General features: G+C 41.3%; 1 protein-coding gene across 1 annotated transcript in view; it reads right to left on the reverse strand.

The window, feature by feature from the left end:
* The window catches only part of LAMA1 (laminin subunit alpha 1), a 78,812-nt gene that overhangs the window by 40,011 nt on the left and 17,838 nt on the right, over positions 1-20,963 (reverse strand). The window contains exons 13-23 of the mRNA XM_064379417.1: positions 19,020-19,106; positions 18,560-18,753; positions 16,722-16,864; positions 14,680-14,769; positions 12,048-12,159; positions 10,977-11,139; positions 4,771-4,981; positions 4,484-4,600; positions 4,194-4,357; positions 2,094-2,229; positions 1,184-1,277 (exon numbers count right to left, since the gene is read on the reverse strand). Of these exons, the coding sequence (XP_064235487.1) occupies positions 1,184-1,277; positions 2,094-2,229; positions 4,194-4,357; positions 4,484-4,600; positions 4,771-4,981; positions 10,977-11,139; positions 12,048-12,159; positions 14,680-14,769; positions 16,722-16,864; positions 18,560-18,753; positions 19,020-19,106 (1,511 nt within the window). The remainder of the gene's footprint in view (positions 1-1,183; positions 1,278-2,093; positions 2,230-4,193; positions 4,358-4,483; positions 4,601-4,770; positions 4,982-10,976; positions 11,140-12,047; positions 12,160-14,679; positions 14,770-16,721; positions 16,865-18,559; positions 18,754-19,019; positions 19,107-20,963) is intronic.

The following is a 20,963-nucleotide window of genomic DNA, read 5'->3' on the forward strand; positions in this document are numbered from 1 at the left end:
TCCCCACCTGAATCTTGACCACCTTCTCCTCTGGGTTGTAAAACCCCTAAGGTGGGAGTCTTCCTCACAATCTCCCACCCGCATCTCTGGCCAATCCTCTTCCCTTTCTATTCCCTTCTGGCCACCGAACTGGAACTCAACTCAATCTCCTTCTCAAGTTTGATCACAGCTTTTATTTTTAAAATTTCTGTTCATAACATACAATCACATTTAGATTTTGAGCACATGGTTAAAGTGGGACATTTTAATTGCCAACAAGTTCCCAATTTCACTACCTGTGAAGTACCTCTACTTGTACAGACTGAAACTACAGCCCATCAACACCAATATGCATTTTTGATACTGTGAGATGACAACTTAAATTCTAAATTGTGTCACTCAAAGAGAAAAGAAATTATGCACATATCTGGGCCTTTGGTTCAGACAGCTGTAGAAGGATCCAGCGTTAGACTTGGAAGTAAGTCATCTATAAAGGGTATAAGTTGCGTGTATGGCCCACTATTTGCTCCTCCAGAAATCTTGGTATTTTTGATACATTAGAATGTATTACGGTGAAAAGCACCTTATTTGTTATAAAAATTGTATAACTACATGGTTTCTCTCACACAACAGATTCCTGCTGCCATTTTGGTTTATGTTGATTGGATGAATCGCCCTTACATATGCCAAGTCATTCTTTCTTGAAACTTTAGGACAAACTAAGCTGCTTAGGTATTTTTTGGAAAAATGGATAAGTCAATTATGATTTAATTGAATAATTATTAAATGAGCACCTACCATGAGTCTAACATGATGTCAGTACCATGAGAAAGGTAAAAGAAATATCAAGCGTAAGCGATCTCCTCAAGGAACTGTGACAACTAGGGGAACACACGCAATCCAAGATAACCCAACGAACGCTAGGAAGAACAGTGAAGGTTCCAAGCTCAGGCAATGAGTGGAGGATTTCATCATTAAGGACAGGTTAAAGATAGAGGCAACTGCACAATAAAGGAACAGATTATCACTAGAATAAAAATGCCAAATTATAGGAAGTTTATGATCGGAAATTGGAATAGAAATGGGACATAGAAATGCTAAGCTTCAAGTTGCTTCACACAAGGAAAACATTCTTAGAGGCTGATGCTCAGTGAGATGCTCACACTCACTCTGCCTGTCTACACCACCCGAGCCACACACTGACCTGGAAGCTTCCTGCTGAGGTTGTCTCCTTCTTTTAGAAATTTGGAGCTGCGCTGCATGGCCGCTTTCCCATTAGAAACAAGGGATTCTGAGAACTGGAAAACAGAACCACTTAAGCATGGTGAGAGCAGGGCACAGTGGAGTCCTGCTGGGGATGGAGGAAGCGACTCCATCAGAGTAGCCCCCAGCCACGTTCCCAGCAAGAAAGTCAGCCAGGTACCACATACAGCAATTTAACACAGCTGAGGTGAGAGAACACAAAGGCATTTTTTTTTTTTTTTGAGACAGAGTTTCACTCTGTCACCTAGGCTGGAGTTCAGTGGCATGTGATCTTGGCTTACTGCAACCTCTGCCCCCCGGGGTTCAAGTGATTCTCCTGCCTCAGCCTCCCCAGTAGCTGGGATTACAGGCACGTGCTACCATGCCTGGCTAATTTTTGTATTTTTTAGTAGAGATGATGTTTCACTATCTTGGCCAGGCTGGTCTTGAACTCCTGACCTTGTGATCCACCTGCCTCGGCCTCCCAAAATGCTGGAATTACAGGCTTGAGCTACCGCGCCTGGCCACAAAGACATTTTTAAGTAGATAAGGAAGGAAACCAGCCATCCGATAGAGGTTTTCACCATGGTTAAAGAAAAATGTCTTCAGTGTATATCAAGTAGCATTAAAATTTTTGGTGCAAGGAAATGTGAGATTGCTCTCATTTCTACACTGGTTTCTAGTCTGTCTAAAGAAGTACTTATGACCTTAAAAAATTCAAACACAGATCACATGATGACAGAAGCCAGAAACAGATTCTACCAGAAACGAATGTTAATAGGCAGAAATTGGGGCCACTGAGTCTTTGCTCAAACCCGGTACAGAACTATCTCCCACAGAGCTCGGAAAAAGAAGCCCACGACATTTCCTACCAGGCTCATCTCCGTCACAGTCCTGTGAGCATCTCTGGCCAGTTCCTCTGATTCTTCAATCAGGCTCTGAATGTTGTAATGGACATGGGCTGCACTGGTGGCATTCAGGGACACATCTCTGACGTTTTCAAGGTTACTATCAAAGCAGCATATTTAGAAACGTTATGATAAACTAAATCAAACTTGCCGATTCACTCACAAAAATCCTAAGTGCCTACTAGTCTTGAAAGCCTCCTATATTCTTTCCCCTTAGAAAACTATCACCCGTAAAAAATAACAACCTATGGGTTCCCATGTAACTTCAAAAGTAATCTTTGAGAAGCCATAGCCCCTTTGTCATAATAACACTCAAAACTGCTATTTAAACAATACCAAAGAAGAGACTATTGCTGTTTCCCTTAGACAACCACTCATCCCTTTCCACCAGCTGCCCTCAGCATTCCCCAATCCATGCTCCAGTCCCCTGTGTGTGTCTAGGGTGCCGCTGCATGTTCGCGTTGGTTATCAACTCCCTGCAACGTAATTGTTAACCTCCAACAAGTGTTCCTAAGCAGACCTGAGGCCACTGAATCTTATCCCTCAAACGGCATAAGACAATTTTACAGAATTCACTAGAGATTTTGGAGGAGGGTCAGCCGGTATTTTAACCAGCTGCACATCATTCTAACAAGCGGGCACATTGCTTAGGAACTTGGTAACTGGTAAAGGCACAATGTCATCCAGTGCTCTCTATCTTGAAAGTGAAGTCTGGCAATGGGCACATCTTTGCCTGCTGAGTAATTCACTTCATTTTCTTTTCAAGGTTATTGAGTCGGGCAATTCCCAGACTGAGTATTGGCAGTTACTGCTTGTTACTACTGGACTGGCAAAATTCTGTGATTTATAAACAAAAGATAATAATTTAACTTTGTGTATCACACCAAATTGCTTCTGCTACTCATATGAAGTAATAGAGATCTTGTTTTAGCTAGGTATGGAGTCAGACTATTCTTTTCTCTCTGGGGGAAAGGATGAAAGCTTATGAAAAGAGCTGGTATCTAATGCCATTTTCCACTACTGATCCCTATGACATATTAGGAAACAGTACTCAATCTAGCACATAATTTATGCAATATTTTATCTTATATCATTTTTAATTGCTTTTGTTGTGTGAGCTAATCTTTTATGTCTGCATTTTTCAAATAAGGAGATACTCATCTTTCCCTTTCCACAGAACATGCACACACAGACACATGCATCTTCCCAGTGTGGTCAGACTTCCCACGCATAATGCATAGCAAATTTTTTTTAAAAAAAGAAATTTGCCAATTAATTCACAGTATTGTGTAAATCACTAATAACATCCAAAACATTGGTTCCCACATTTGCTGCACATGAGAATCACCCGAGGGTTAAAAAAACTGAGGCTACATCCTAGACCCTCTAGGTCACAATCTTTAGGGGGACAGTGGCTAAAGGACAAAGGCATCGGTATCTTACCAAGCTCCCCAGATTATTCCAATGTGCAGACAAGTTTGAAATGACTGGCCTAAAATTGTGCTTCTTGTTTAAAGGCACTTTTAGCAAGTTGAGTACATATTTTTTAATTATCCAAAAAATATAAGTTAAAGTAATTGTGTTACAATGGCAGAGTTTCAGGCAGTAGAAAATAATTGGAGGTGCTATCTCTCAGAGATTGGAAAAGAGAATCTTAACACTTCTGTAGGTAGACAGTGGGCAGCCACATCCTCCACCCAAATCATACTCCAAAAAGGCAAGATCTGTAAAGAAATTAATAACCTCATTCCTTCCCACCTGCAACCTAACAAAGCCCTGAGCACTCAGTAGGTGCTTAACAAAGCCTTGATGGTTTGATACTGTAGCATACTACGTGTTTTAAGTCCTGTCCCATTATTTGCATTTTTCCATCATCTATGTATGCCAGTGGTAGCTATGTTGGCAGATACGAGGAAATCCAACTTGCCAGGTAAATAAAACAGCAATGCTCATTCTTACGCAAAGGAAGAAGAGTGACCTATCACTATGATAAAAACATCCAACTTTATTTTCTCGGATCAATAAATTGCAAGCTCTCACATTTCCACAAGGGTGTGGTCCTACCTGTCCAGAACATCTGCTAGTCTCTGGAACTCAGCGGCATGGTCCTCAGCTCTGTAGACCAGGTCGAGTGCTTTCCTCTGGGACATGTGCATGACCAGGTCATCTACATGGTGCCTGATTTTGGCAGTCCATAAAAATAGCTCATCCTGGTGACGCTCTAAGTGCTACATGGAGAAATTAATATTGTAAATATATGCACATCTATTTAATAACAGATACGTGTGCATACAGACAAGATGTGTGAAGATTCTTTAAAAACTGTATTGTGGCTGTGCTGAGTTGTAACTCACCTCTAGACCAACTTGTACAGCATCTGTTTGTACAGCCGCAGCATCTATCAATCCTCTTCCTTGGGCAATGAGCTCTGACGTCAGGTTTTGTTCTTCTTGAACATGTAGCTTTTTATCCTACAGCAGAAATGGTCTTTTAAGGATGCTTCATAAAAGCAACTCTGCTTCTGAGCTTTGTGCTTAATACTATGAGCAGAAGTTAGTGCACCAGCCTCACTTTTAATTGCTTACATTGAAGTATTTTGTTACCCGTTCTAATTGAGAAGGAGAGAGCGAGTCAGACTCACAGCGAATTCTCTCAGGTTGGCATTGACCATGAGCAGCAGGTGGTTGCTTTCCTGGGTCTTTGCCTCGGCTTCCCTCACAAGTGCCTCAGCCGCCTTTAGTTCATTGTTGTGCTTTGAAAGGAGGTGGTTTGCTGCTTCTTTTAATAACTCCAATTCTTCCAGAGGCCTCTGGTAATTTTCCTGAATTTGTGACAATAAATCTTCAGCAGCCCTGATAAATATGAATGGTTCACATAGTAAGTAAATGAACAACAAAGCTCCCATCTCTGAAATAATAGCGGAAAAACTTTTTACATATTTATGCCTAGACTTTTTTTGAAACTGTAAATGATACATCATAAATTCTTAAGAGTGGAAACAGGTTTTCTAAGATAGCTACAGGTATGGCAGTTTCTGTTTTATCCTTAACAAATTATCTTTTTTTTTTTTTTAATGGTGCATCTCACAGATACATTTATTCACGCCAGGAAGTAAACAGTACTTGTGTAAGTGCACAGTGATGCTCCACGTTCCTATATAGTTTGCTGAAATTTACAGGCATGGTGACCTTTCATCTCATGTGTATTTCAAGTTAAGCTAGTTAGGATGACCATGAGCAGGCATAAGGCTTGAAGCTCTCAAAGCTTTACTTATTTTATCAGCACTGATGATTTTATAAATGATGAAGCTCACTAAACCCCTCTTCCCAAAATTTCCTGGTAAACTTGGGTAGAGGGGCTTTGTGGGGATCCCAGCATAAACTTTCTAATACATTTTAGTAATGGAATTTAAAAGACCATCTCCATGAATCTGGATTCAGGAAATTGGGACAACATTCTGTGTTAGTGGGAACTGCAATCTTTCATTATATATCATACAGCAAGAAATTGAAAGAAGGCTATTCAGTGATTTGTTATGAATTTATCAATTAATTTATATGATAAAAGGATTTTCTGCATCTAGTTAAGAAGAAACAGATTTCATAAAAGCTTTCAAATTCAAATTGACAAAAAGATATAATTTGCACCATGGATAAATGCAAGCTTTAGAATATCAAAAGATTTTTTCCTATATCTTTATAAATATGAATGACATCAAATTGCTTATTTAAATCAATTTTGAATTTATAGCTGCATAGAATAATAAAATTTCACACTACAAATCCTTGCAGTGGTTGGATATATCCTATTAACTCTTTATTTCAATTTGTCAAAAGAACTTTGAAAAATTCTATGGAAAATGCCTTGTAAAATGCCTTCAACTTTCACAGGTATCAGGTCACCAGGTTAAGACATGATCAAAAAACATTTTTCAAGGATATAAATTTGAACTCTGACATTATTAGAATAACATCAGGAGTTATTTAAACATACACATAATTTTTAATGATAATAAAGACATTGCATTTGAGTAGGCAATAAGAACTAAAACACATACATAAAAAAACACAAACAAATCCAGTGTATTTCTAATGTCTAATCATGAATCTATTACTTTTTATTATTAAATAGGATATCTCTCTAGGAAAGTTTAAAATATATTAGCCAGGCATGGTGGCGTGTGTGCCTGTAGTCCCAGCTACTCAGGAGGCTGAAGTGAAAGGATCGCTTGAGCCTGGGAGGTGGAGGTTGCAGTGAGCTGAGATGGCTCCACTGCACTCCAGCCTGGGAGGCAGAGTGAGCCCCTGTCTCAAAAAGAAAAATAAGAAAGTTCAAAATAGAGGCAAAATTTTCATCTACAGATGACTCTACTATCTAAACTACACTCATATGAAATGATACAGTCCTCCATGACTTGAACAAGATTAACCAACAAAAAACCCCACTCAGTACTCTTCATTAGCTTCTTTCAGCAAAATTAACAGAGGAAACTGGTATTTCTCAAACTATGTTCCTCTACAATACCAGTGTCCCATGAAATGCCAGGCGAATTACTTGAACAAATATTCCAGGGTGAAAGACGTATAGCCAAATCCTCCACGGGGCTGCTGATGTGCATCAGCATACTAAAAGCTTTGAGAAGACCTGCAGTACAGAACTTGTCTCTCCTTAGTAAATGCTGTGTCATGGAATGTGCTTCTTTCATGAAATCTCTTTGGCTGGGCACAGTTGCTCATGCCTGTAATCCAGCACTTTGGGAGGCCAAGGTGGGTGGATCACCTGAGGTTGGGAGTTCAAGACCAGCCTGGCCAACATGGTGAAACCCCATCTCTACAAAAATACAAAAATTAGCCAGGCATGATGGTGGGTGCCTGTGATCCAAGTTACTCTGGAGGCTGAGGTGGGAGAATCACTTGAACCCAGGAGGCGGAGGTTGCAGTGAGCCGAGATTGCACCACTGCACTCAACCTGGGCGACAGAGCAAGACTCCATCAGAAAGAAAAGAAGGAAGGAAGGGAGGGAGGGAGGCAGGGAGGGAAGGAAGGAAGGAAAAGAAAGGAAAGGAAGGAAGGAAGAAAAGAAAAGAAAGAAAAAGAAAGGAAGGAGGGAAGGAAGGAAAGAAAGAAAAAGAAAAAGAAAGAAAGAAAAAGAAAAAGAAAGAAAGAAAGAAAAATCATTTAATAGGTCTGGGATACCAGCATGGAAAACACTTGAAAAACAGCTACAAACAGTAATCCGAAATGTGTAGTAAAGAGTCAACGTGGCCAGCTGGAGTCTGCTCTCCTTCAAAAGGCCTACTGGTGAGGCGGGTATATTCCCACTGATCCCTCACTGCTGAGAGTAGCTCACTAGCTGGGCTGTTTGTGCAAGCAACGTGGTTTATGCTGAACACCTGCTTTCCTTCTGGGAGTCTAGAGTTTAGCTATGTGCTAGGCAGAGGGTGCCTACCAGTACAGCTCCAATAACAACCCCAGATCCTGAATCTCCGACATGGTTCCCTGGGCAGAAACGTTGCACACATGTTGCCGCATTTTTCTTGCTGGGGGAGGAGTGCTCTCTGGGATCCCACATGGGGAGATCTCATGGATCCCTCCAGACTCTGCTATGTCCTTTTGTCCAATCTGGCTGTACCTCCCTAATAAATCTTAGCCGTAAGTACAGTTATATGCTGAATCCTGGGGATCCTGTTGAAACTCTGAACGTGGTGGTATTTCTGGAGACATCCGATGTGGCATGAAAAGCCATCAGTCTGTGTGCTAAACTTCTCATCTGTATGATTGCCATGCTCCAGCATGAACCACCAATTTTCTATGAATTATAATTAGAAAGCAGGTAATTCCTAAAATAATCCATGTAATTTGAAATGGCATATATATAGGGATTATCTATGAAAAACTGGAAAGTGGAAGCCAGAGAATACATTTTAGACTCTTGCTTTTTAAAATAAAAGGTCTCTTTAGTAATACTTTTACCTACAAATCAGAGAGATCAGCAATCTTATTAATAACTTTATTCCAAGTGAAACCAGAACGGCAGTGACAGAGAAAGGGGTCCTAGAGGCCCTCGCCAGTAGGGGAGGCTCAGGAGGCACTGAGAAGAACAGGTGGGGGTGGGGGCTGGCTCTGCCTCTCCCCCTCCTCTCAGGCCTCTCTAACCAGGGCGTCCCAGGACACACCCATCCTAGAGATGGCACCCTAGGGCTGGGCTCCGCTCCCTAACCTTCCTTAGCCCCCTACACACCTGAGTCGCTGGGGAGCTTGTTAAGGATGGAGAGTCCCAGGCCCACCTTGCAGATCCTAGGAAGGATAATATTTGCTCACGGAGTCTGCCTAGCAGTTCATGGGACACTAGTGTTGTAAGAGGAACATAGCTTGAGAAACACCAGTTTCCTCTGTCAATTTTAACTAGAGGAAGCTAATGAAGAGTGCTGAGTGGTTTTTTTTTTGGGAGGGGGTTAATCTTATCTAAGTCATTGAGGACTATATCATTTCATCTGATTATAGTGTAGATAATAACGTCATCCTATAGATGAAAATTTTACCTCTCTTTTAAACTTTCTTACAAAGATATTGTATTTAACCTGCATATTCAGAAAATAAACTTTCCCCAGATGGACCAGGAGCTCCTAGTGGGCAAAAGGCTCTATTGTTCTCTTGTATGTCCCCAACTCCTGGAACAATGCTTACCACTGGGGTTCAGGTCATTTTGCTGAATGAATGAATGAATGAACTTTGGAAGGGTAATGGTGGGAAGGGACAGCCCCACAAAATGATTCCCTAGGATCTGCAGGGTGGGCCTGGGAGTCTCTAGCCTTCACATGCTCCCCACCAACTCAGATGTGGGAGTGGGGCTGAAAAAGTTTAGGGAGCAGAGCCAGCCCAGGGGGGTCACCTCCAGGGTGGGCAGGTCCTGGAAAGCCCTGGATGGAGATGCCTGAGAGGAGCACAGCTGAAGCCTCAGTGTGCAGCCGGGGCTGCAGGACTAACGTATGAAACTCAGCTTCTGTCATCACTGCCCATTGCCTCTCAAATTTGATGCAAACTTCAGCTGGGCTTCTTTGGCTCCAGTGTTCCCTCACTCCACGGCTCGCCCTCTATGCTAGACTAAGATCTCGTTTCCCTGTCCCCAGAAAGGCCCTTGATGTCTCTGACCATCCAAATTCCACCCACTCATCTTTAATGGACCGCGTCTCAAATACTACTTCCTTTTGTCAGATTTGTGATCAGGGTTCTTATTATCCTTAATATAGGGTAAGTTATTTATATTCTCTGGACCTCAGTTTCCCCAGCTGGATTCTCCCCTACCTGGAAAAACTGAGATGATCACAGAACACAAGGTGAGAAGAGAAGCCGGCACTCTCCTGGCACAGAGGAGCGGCTCCACAGACAGCCGCTCACGCCCATCTCTGAGGACCGCGCCCTCCTCTCATTCCCCCCACGGCCTTTAGATTCCAGTTCTCTCAGAGCCCTTCCAGGCCCTATTAGTCTAGTAATTAGATTACTGGTCCTCTCTCCAAACTCCATCCAACTGTAAGCACCTCCTTTTGCTTTTCACCTAACAAATCAACAACGTCAAAAATAATGCTCTATGATGAAAAAGACATACTCAACCCTCTCGTGTGTTGCTGGTGGCAGTGCACGTTGTTTTTAAAAAATATTTTAAAAAATTATTTGGAAGCACATGTTAGGAATCCTCAAAATCCAAATACTTTGACTAAATAATTCCACTTTTTTTTTTTTTTTTATTGAGATGGAGTCTTGTTCTGTGGCCTAGGCTGGAGTACAGTGGCATGATCTCGGCTCTCTGTAACCTCCGTTTCCCAAGTTCAAGCGATTCTCCTGCGTTAGCCTTCTGAGTAGCTGGCATTACAGACACCCACCACTATGCCTGGCTAATTTTTGTATTTTTAGTAGAGATGGGGTTTCGCCTTGTTGGCCAGGCTGCTTTTGAACTCCTGACCTCAGGTGATCTGCCCACCTCAGCCTCCCAAAGTGCTGGGATTACAGGCATGAACCACCGTGCCCAGCCAATAATTCCACTTCTTAATATCTACCCTGACAATAATCTGAAATGCAGAAAAAGAAGAGAGATATACAGTATACATAAACAAATGTTTAATATTTCAACCTAGAAAAATACATAAAACATTTGCAAAAGAAGTGCATCACAACATAATTTCAACATCTCACTATCAAGAACAGAGTTTTAATGAAGTATTGTGTAACTATTTATAACAGCACTTCAGACATTCATCACAACCTGGCAGAGAGACAGCTTGTGCTAGTATATCAAGTAATTAAGTGCGGAAATGCTAGGAAAAAAGCTGGAAAGGAAATTCCAAACTCCTTGTGACTGTGTGTAAGAATGCTTTGTGGTCTCTGTGTCATTTCACATCATGGCTTTCAACGTAACTGTACTTTTTCATGTAACCGAGCTCAATTACTCTGGCATAATGTTGACCTGTCTTAGAGTTCATGGTATGGGTGGCCACCAGCCATTTTTTTTTGTGAGAGTTTACTGCCTTATACTTGATCTGCAATAGAGAGTACCATGAGGCTCTGTGGTCTGTGCTAGGTGGAAACGTCCCAGAATCACAGAAAAGAACAGAAGCTATTGCATGATAGCACAAAGATAGATTATACTGAGTGCACAGATTACACCTTTCTATATTTGGAGGGGTCAGTACCCATCTCTTCATTTACTTGACCACATGACCCCTTCTCTTCTCTTAGAATATTCCATTCCCAGTGAGCACTTTCCCTCCACGATGCCTCCTTCTCCTTTGGAGATAGCATACAAGTTTCTCTCTCTACTTGGTTGCATTGTGAATGGTAATTAGGAACTTACTTGAGTTCAAGGGTGGCATTTTGATGCAACTGTGTGAAGTCTCTTATCTGCATGATTTCTAGCAAAGATGTAGCGTTCTGTTGCATGTTCTGAAGAGTAGAATTAAGTAGCAGGAAATCTCCATCCAAAGTCTGATTTAAAGTCATTGCCTTTTCAATAATTTCTATGGAGAAAATTCATCAATCATTTAATAAGCCTCTCAAAAGTGGCTAGTGCCAAGTGAAAAACTTAGAACCTTCTCGGCTGAGGACTGCTGTTTACCTAAGCTGAGTTGGACCTCCATGCCAAATCAGGCCATCTGGCATATCCCAATGTACTCTGCACATCCCCTAACTAAACACTCATGAACTTGGGATTACTGGTCTATTTCAAAGTCTTCCCAAGCATCAATTAACTCCCTAAGGGCAGGGACATCGTGCCAACTTCTGCATTTTCTTGTACCTGGCAGAGACATCTGCACATGAAAAATAAATGTTCTCAATAAATATTTACTACATAAATAAACCACCAGTGCTTGACCCTCCTCTTTTTATTAAACATAATTTGTTCCAGTAATTTCTTTACCTTTTGCCCTGTAAAGTCTAATTTGCACTGGATTCTGTATTTTTTAAGCCCTTACAAAGAGAAAAGTGATCATATGTTTCTGGTAGCCAGAAAACTGAAACTAGCATGCTAAAAGCCAGAGCACACCCAACTGAGAAGTGATTAAATTATTCAAATACGATGGATATACTTGGTACCAAACTGAAGTCCCAAATCCTGTCAGCTCCTATTCTGGGCAAATGAAGGGAGAGGTACCATAGCAACTTTACCATAACAGGACTTGAGAATTAGGATCTAAGTTTTAGGCATAATGCAGAAAATAAAGAGAAATATGTATTTTTTTAAACCTAAAACTCTCAGTGAAAGACTAAAGCTTGTACACTTCAGGAACCCCAAACTATTCCAAGTCCCTCTGGTTCCAGAAAGCCCAATGCAAGACATACACATCTATTCATATGTTTAATAAAGCAATGGTGACTTCTTACTAGATAAGCACAGACACTTCAAATTAGACACGGCCCACACTACCTTTGATGTTCATCTGCAGCCTCTCAATGGCTATGGCCAGGTCTTGACTCTCCTTGAAGATTCTCTCAGTTGCCCTATTCACCTTTTGGGTATTCGCTACCACTCTAGTGAGCTGGTGGAAAAATAAAGTCTCAGGTTAGTTTGACTTTAGGTAATTAGTTTGACTTTAAATAAAATGCAAGCTTCAGTATTCCATTGTTGCTGCTTATAAACAACAACATACATTCCAGAATATAGAGTAAAGATGAGCACTATCACGCAAGCCGAGGTTAGTATTTTGGGGTTAGAAATAAACTAACTAGTTGATGAAATAATTTACAACTCACTCAGCATAAGAAAAGATGGGTGTGTTTTAAAAAGCAGCCTAATTGGCTATTAAACTACAGGTTCTTCTAGTGCCTATACTGTGAAGGCCCTCAATTCACTTTAAAACCCGAGTATATAGAATATAGAAAGTAAACCTTACTCATTTGTATGGCCTATGAGACGTCAGTGTCTAGGAGTTAAGAACACGGCATCAGGCAAGCTGGTTTTAGACCTGATTCTGCCAGGTGGTGGATAGGCCCAGACACCCCCAGCACTGCCAGTAACAGCTGAGAAACAGTGATGCTTACCTCCTGAGGCTGTTACGAGAACGAAACAAGATGATGGCTGTGAAGTCAGCAGCCCAGAGGCTGACATTTACCTGTCCTCAGCTGTTATTTTTACTGAGATTTTTACTATTTGTAAAAGGAAAGGTTGTTTATAATTTCCAAAAATGTAAAGTAACTCAGATTAGGTCTAAAAGTATCATCTAGTCAAGACCAAAGAGAATCTTCTTTAATGAATAGAGAGAATTTATTCTAATCAGCCTATCGCTTCCAATCAAATGTTTGCTTGATGAGGTACTTAAGCCCAAACTTAAACTCTTAAACTCTTTCTAAAACATCGTTAATTTTAAATTAACAGGAGCCAAACTATGCTTTTTTTTTTTTTTGAGACAGAGTCTTGCTCTGTCACCTGGGCTGGAGTGCAGTGGCGTGATCTTGGCTCACTGCAGCCTCCACCTCCTGGGTTCAAGCAATTCTCCTGTCTTAGCCTCCAGAGTAGCTGGGATTACAGGCACCTGCCACTGCGCCTGGCTAATTTTTGTATTGTTGGTAGAGATAGGGTTTCACCTTGTTGGTCAGGCTGGTCTCAAACTCCTGACCTCAGGTGATCCACCTGCCTCGGCCTCCCGAAGTTCTGGGATTACAGGCATGAGCCACCATGCCCGGCCACTATACATTTTAGGGTGATGTTTGTGTATGTTGATAGAGATTAAATATCCATATGTATAGATACACCATCACAGTATACACAACACACACACACATGCTCGTGAGCTCGTGAACACACAAAATTCATAAATGAAAAAAATAGTCAGTGTGGCAATTCCTCAAGGATCTAGAATTAGAAATACAATTTGGCCCAGCAATCCCATTACTGGGTATACACCCAAAGGATTATAAATCATTCTGTTATGAAGACACATGCACACGTATGTTTATTGCAGCACTGTTCACAATGGCAAACACTTGAAACCAACCCAAATGCCCATCAATGATAAACTGGATAAAGAAAATGTGGCACATATACACCATGGAATACTATGCAGCCATAAAAAAGGGTGAGTTCATATCCTTTGCACGGACGTGGATGAAGCTAGAATCCATCATTGTCAGCAAACTAGCACAGGAACAGAAACTAAACACCGCATGTTCTCACTCATAAGTGGGAGTTGAACAATGAGAACACATGGACACAGGGAGGGGAACATCACACACCAGGTCCTGTCTGGGGTGGGGAGCTAGGGAAGGGATAGCATTAGGAGAAATACCTAATGTAGATGATGGGGTGATGTGGATGCAGCAAACCACCATGGCACGTGTATAGTTATGTAACAAACCTGAATGCTCTGCACATGTACCCCAGAACTTTAAAGTATAATAAAAAAAAAGAAAAGAAAAAGAAAAAACAGTAAATTTGTCAATAGTCCTCCCTCACCACCTGCAGAGGAGGAGATTCTTTTTTAGGTCACTAAATGCCATTCCTCTGGCACAGACTAAACAGAATAAATAATTCCCTGATGACATAAAAACAAGCTCACTTGCCACTCAGGGCCCTAAAATCAGAACCACTCCAGTCTGAGCCTGAAGGCTGCACAGACACCAACCACATCATGAGGTCTGTGACCTCCCTGCTCCGCCCAGCGAGTTGCGGAGAGCATTACTGATGTTCAGTCAGTGCTTCTGTGTTCACCGCATGCTTGGTTATTGAATGAATTTAGGAGAAGGAAGAAACCTCAGCAATCTTTTCTTCCCCATCCTTTGTTTCAAAGGAGAAAACGAAAGTCAGAGCCAAGAGACTGCCCGACTCTGTCCTCAACAGAGATGATAACAGACATTAAGTTGGGAGCCTTTTCCCACTAAACCCCCACAGAAACTGGCAGGGTCAAAACCAATTTGATGAGAAAGTACCTGGAGCACAGCTCGTGGGATAAAGAGGCTGGCATGATCTAATAAGAACCTTCCAGACAACCCCAAGGCAATTGCTTAGGAGGGCTGATATGAGGGACCCGGAGGAAGGCTGGCTCATTATGGAGAGAATTTACCTTCTTTTGCAGTTTATTTGTTTCTTCTGCAATACCTTCAAGCTTAATTTTTCCCAGGTCCTTTTGCGTATTTTCTTTTAATAAAGATTCCTAGGAAGAATGGAGGAAACAAATTACAATGCTTCAAAGTTAAAATGTTCTGATTCTTAACTAAGAAGCACTTGTTATTTCTTTTGTTGTTCACAGAAAGAAATTCTTCTTTCCTTGGAACTGTCATTTAAAAAAACGAAAATGGATCATATTTACTTAGGTTTCAATTATAGTGACATGATTCTATACTGCCATCCTCTGTATTATATTTCTGATATAGATACAAATTTAAAATCTGGTGTGTTAAGCAGAATCTGATACTGCTACAATTCTCAGATGAAAGTCTGGCTTTACTTCAATAGCAGAGTCACACGAATTTAACTATAATTGCAACACCTAAGAAAAAAACGCCTGTTAGGCTAAATTACAAAAGAATTCAATAAAGAAAGCTTTATAAATACTAAAAATAAAGTGCATCATTTATGCAAACATTCTTCTAATTTCTTGTATGATTTTATTTCAACCTTAAAACTCAATGAATATTCTACATAAACACAAAAAGTTATTTAAAGGAAATGGACAAGTGGCTTATTTAGAGCAAATCATTCAAAATGAGTTAAAATTTAAATCAAACATTTGTCTTACTTGATAAATATAAAAGTTATATCCTGGGGACCCAGATTGGCAGGTAATATATTGACTGTGTACAAAGTGATTGGAAAAAAAATTAAATATTCTTTTTTTCATAGATGTAAAAGCTCTCATTTTTCAAAAACACTTTTTGCCGTTTGAGGAAAATATAACATAAAAACATCTCTTAGAGGTCCCTAATCTTTCTTAACTACCATTATAGAGAAGAGACCACTGCAAATCAAGAGGGTTCACAGAACCAACCCCATCCCAGTGCACACATAAACACACACACATCCCTAAGGAAGTGTTAAGTTTGAGGAAAGCTCTTATCTAAGAAAAGGCATTTAGGAATGGCCACCCTTTTTATTGCTACCTGGCACACTGTATAGATTATGTCAAATTCTAACGTGTATATATAAAGCAAAATTTAAGAATCACATTGTTTTCCAATTAGAATTAAAAGTGGGTCAGGTGCGGTGCCTCATGCCTGTAATCCCAGCTAATTGGGAGGTGAAGGTGGGAGGATAGCTTGAGCTTAGGAGTTCAAGACCAGCCTGGGCATCTCATCTCTACTAAAAATAAAAGTAAAAAAACTAGCCGGGCATGGTGGTGCATGCCTGTAGTCTCAGCTACTTGGAAGGTTAAGGCAGGAGGATCCCTTGAGCTCAGGAGATTAAGGCTGCAGTGAGCCATAGCTGCGCCACTGCACCCCAACCTGGGTGACTGAGGGAGACCTTGTCTCAAAAAAATAATAAAATAAACAAATAAAATAAAAATGCTATAGTAAGATGCTGTCTACTAAGTTAATTTCTTAACTCCTCATCCTGATTTGACCCAGGCCCTGTTGATGAAAACATAAAACTATGATTTACTGCCAGACATTTAATGTAGTCTTCCAGGGAGGAGAGACTTTTGTGCCCTGCAACTCTAGTGAAGAGAAGAACAATATACTTAAAGAAAATGGTTCATCTTCAGCATGAGCCAACTTTAAAGAAGATACTGTTCAGATTTGTTTTCTGCTTTTATAATAGGGTGGCTGTTTTCAAACACCCAAAGTTGTTTTACAGGCGAGCAAGTGGACTTGGTCTTATCCCAAAAGGCAGAACGAGGACCACAGAGGGCAGCATTTATAAGGAGTCCTCTAGGGAGCAATGACAGCTGTCCCACCGTGAAACAAGTTAGCATGCAAGATAAGTAAGCAAGTGCTAGTCACTGGTCATAGTCAAGGAAAGGCTGGAAACCTGCCCTCGGGGGCCAATGAAAGTTGGGCTCTCATACTGTCAGGGAGCACACATAGAATGACTCCCACCATTCCCACTCACTATATCCCTGAATGAGACAAGTAAGTGTCTGTCCATCTCTGTATTTCTTGCACCTACCTGGAGATATTTAGTTGTATTTTCCAGGTTTGACAAAATTCCATATGGGACAGGGACAATGCTAGTGAGGTTCAGAGAAAGAATGGCGTCACCGATCTCATCCAAGTCATTCAGCAGCACACCTGTACACTCATCGTCACAGGCTAAAAGAAGAATGTTTAAAAAGGAGGGTTAAAGTTAACGAGATGTGGTCTGCCCATTTTTTCCACAGGGTTGCATAAGCTGTTTTGTGAAAATGACATATGTGGTCAGAGTACACTCCAAGACCCATGCACCAACTGTGCACATCTGATCTCATTCTCACTCCAACTGTGCCATGGGTCACACGGCAGGAAGTGCTAAGCCCCTATTCAATAATGATGCCGAGACTCAGATCAGATAAGTAACTTCCCTGAGGTCACACAGAAACAGCTGAGGCTGAGAGTGGCGCCCAGCTCTGGCACACATTTCATTCTACTGCCCCCATCTTTATGGTGCCTGGCTCATCTTTAACTAGGACCCACTCACTGAATCCCAGCATTTCCTTCCACAGCCTGCTCTGTCACCTCCTCAGACAGTTTGCAAATGCATCTTTCACAAGCACAAGTGAAGGACACTGGAGAGAATAGTGGGGGTGTTTGTGCCTATACTTAACACAAAAGTAAAAGCAAAAAGGCCTCCAATGACATGATCCTAACATGCCTTCTTCTCTTCCCCATGAACCCCTGAGAAGACATCCCAAGATGACTATCATGCACTTGCTGGCAAAATAAATAACTGGAAAAACGAAACTAACAAAATCCATGGTAGGCCGGGTGTGATGAATCATACCTGTAATCCCAGCACATTGGGAGGCCAAGGCAGGCGGACTGCCTGAGGTCAGGAGTACAAGACCAGCTTGGTCAACTTGGTGAAACCCTGTGTCTACTAAAAATACCAAAATGAGCCGGGCGAGGTGGTGGGTACCTGTGATCCCAGCTACCTGGGAGGCTGAAGCAGAAGAATTACTTGAATCTGGGAGGTGGAGGTTGCAGCGAGCCAAGATCTCATCACTGCCCTCCAGCTTGGGGGATGGAGCAAGACTCCGTCTCAAAACAAAAAAAGAGGCCAGGCGCAATGGCTCACGCCTGTAATCCCAGCACTCTGGGAGGCCGAGGTGGGTGGATCATGAAGTGAGGAGTTCAAGACCAGCCTGGCCAACAAGGTGAAACCTCGTCACTACCAAAAATAAAAAAAAATTAGCTGGGCATGGTGGTACATGCCTGTAATCCCAGCTACTTGGGAGGCTAAGACAGGATAATTGCCTAAGCCTGGGAGGCGGAGATTGCAGTGAGCTGAGATCTTGCCACTGCACTCCAGCCTGTCAACAGAGCAAGACTCTGTCTCAAAAAAAAAAAAAAAAAAGAAAGGAAGAAAGAAAGAGAAAGAAAGAAAGAAAGAAAGAAAGAAAGAAAGAAAGAAATCCATGATCACCAAAAGCAGAAGCTATCATGAAATTTGGGCAACACAAATGAGAACCCCAAAAAGCTGTTTCCTCTCCCATACTGAGTCACTCCTGGCTCCACTAAAGGAAATATTAATGCCTCTAAACGAGAAAGTTGAAATCCCCGTGCTGCTCTGAGTGCCAGAGAAATAAACTGGTATCTTAGCACCTCTGGCCTCAGCTAGAAAATACATTATGAAAGGTTCAGTTCAGCAGATGCAACAGCAATCTTAGAAAATAATAAAATGAAAATAAAATATAAAATAAAATAGGGTGTTCTGTATCCTGCTGACACTGTAGCGTGCCGTCACCACTTCTTTCCTGATACATTTGGGAAGAAAAACCATCTTTACACATGTGGAGGAGAAATACTCACAAACACAAGCCGTTTCCACCAGAATGTGCCTCAGTTCACAGTCCTCACACCGGAGCCCCGAGGCCCCCAGCCTGCAGACGCACTGCCCAGATGTGCGGTCACAGTCACCGTGGACAGAGCCGTGAGGGTTACAATCACACTTCTGGCAACTGCCACCTGGTGTTTGAGGCTTCCCATAATAGCCCAAGGAGCACCTACAGAAAGGAAGGGACATAGGTACACACAGGAAGGTCAACACCAGCTTCTGACTCGAGACAGTAACCATTTCCATCAAATGAAATGCAAAGCACAGATCCATTCATCTTGGGAAAACTTGTTTCAGAACAGTAATGAGGTCCTATTTCAATCAGGGACATCCAAATTAATAATGACTCCCAGATCACTATAGTAAATATGCCCAATACCTTATAAAAGGAACAGGGTACCCCAAGGATTTCCACATGACAATTCACCTGCGTACCTTTCACAAAGTTGTCCTTCATAGCCTGGGAGACAGGCATCACAACGGAAATCGTGGTCACCTTCCAAGACACAAGTGGGACTAAAACTGGAGGAAAAGAATTTCTTTTTGAATTTTCAGATATAGAACTTCCATCTTTCTGAAGGTACTTATTCATTACTCTTAGGATACACCATACTGGTCTCAAAGTTAACGTGATTACACATAGCTTTTTAGAGCTCACAGTCTACTGGGCAAAAAGAAGGAAAAGAAACGTAATCAATAGGTGCACGCACATCTTGTATCCAAAAGACATTCATGAGACCCTGTCCAGGGACGATCGTGTGAATGTTAGGTGGAAGAAGACTGACCTTAGGGATTATCACTAATTAGCCACCCAACAAGAGTGTGCCAGGGAAAAAGGGTCTTTGTTTACTAGGTGATAAGGTGGTCAGAGAGTTGAAACAACGATGAGCAAGCATGAAAAACAGCAGGGGGAAGATGGCTGAACACATGCTGATGAAAAGAACTTTATTGACTGTAATGAAAGGTGAGGAAGGCAAGCCGGGGAAGCAAAGGCAAGGGAGTGGGGGCAGAACTGGAGAATCAATGGACCTAAAGGCAGGCAGGGCGCTATGTGGTAGGCTACCAGAAGCAAAAGGACAGAGCCTCTCAAAGTTTAATCATCAACTAGGATTTGATATCCTTATTCACGGTTTCTGCTTTTGTTTTATTCCTTTTTCTCAACGTCCTCTGCCCTCTGCCTTCACGTTTCAAATTACCAATGCGCCATCTAGAGGCTGAGCTGGGTGTATACAAACTACTGGAGACAACAGTAAAAAACCAAATGCGTTAGAGCCGAGTCTGGTGCCTTTGGTTAGCAAAGTGAAGTTTCCAGCATCAGTTATCAGTGCCACACCACTTCTGACCTTTTTCCCTCCTTAAAATAGTAAAGAGACAGACTTCAGTGGAAACAAAATATGTAGAAAATAAAGCATGTGTTTGTTAGGGCATCTCCGATTCAGAACACACACAGAATGTTCGCATCCTCACAATCTCTTCCTGATAGCACAGACTTTAATTTGTTAATGTGGACTTTGGGGATGTTTATAACCTTTTTATGACTGAAGAAGTAAAATATTCAAACAGTACAGAAATGCGTAAAGTAGTGGGATAAAATGTCCTTCCAAATACTTCTCTGGGCACATACAGCCACCTATAGATGGATATGAACAGATACGTGGATGTGAACTTTTTCCAAAATAGCATCACACTACATATTCAGTTACATACTTCAATTGGCCATTTCTCCAATTCTGTGCCTAGAGATATACCTTATTCTTTTCTCCATGTTTGTACAATATTTCACTCCAGGAATGTAACACAATGTATATGATCAATTCCCTGTAAGTAGATTATTTCCATTTCCCCTAATCCTCATGAGTACAAGCAATGCTAAACACATCCATCTTCACACACACATGCAAGTATTTCTGTAGCATAGACTATAGAAATGGAACTGATGAGTCAAAATTTGCATATATAGATTTAATACAAAAGATAAGCACTAATAACAACAAATTTTAGGATGCTCCATAGCTTGCAAGGGAAGTGTACATAGTGCCTCTCATTCGGTACTCACCATCAGGCATCGTTTACTTGGAGGCAATAAAAAATAGAAGATTCAAACAAATATTAAAAGGAAGACTTCTTTTCAGTATACCAAAAGTCAACATTTGATCTTTATATGCTCAATACCTTGCCAAATATCCTAAGTGATAATGAAATATTATTGATGAATTACAATTCATTTGAACCAAAGAAGATTCTTTGATATTCTAATTCTCACTTTAAAAATCTCTGGTTCCTTTTTGAATTCAGATAATTCTGTATAAGCATCATGAGTACAAGGTAGAAACTATTCCCAATTTGATCACCATGTGGCATTTCAGCACTTAGGCACCA

The sequence above is a fragment of the Aotus nancymaae genome, unplaced genomic scaffold, assembly GCF_030222135.1.
Source record: "Aotus nancymaae isolate 86718 unplaced genomic scaffold, 86718_ANA_hifiasm-v0.15.2.pri h1tg000020l, whole genome shotgun sequence".
NCBI classification, from domain to species: domain Eukaryota; kingdom Metazoa; phylum Chordata; class Mammalia; order Primates; family Aotidae; genus Aotus; species Aotus nancymaae.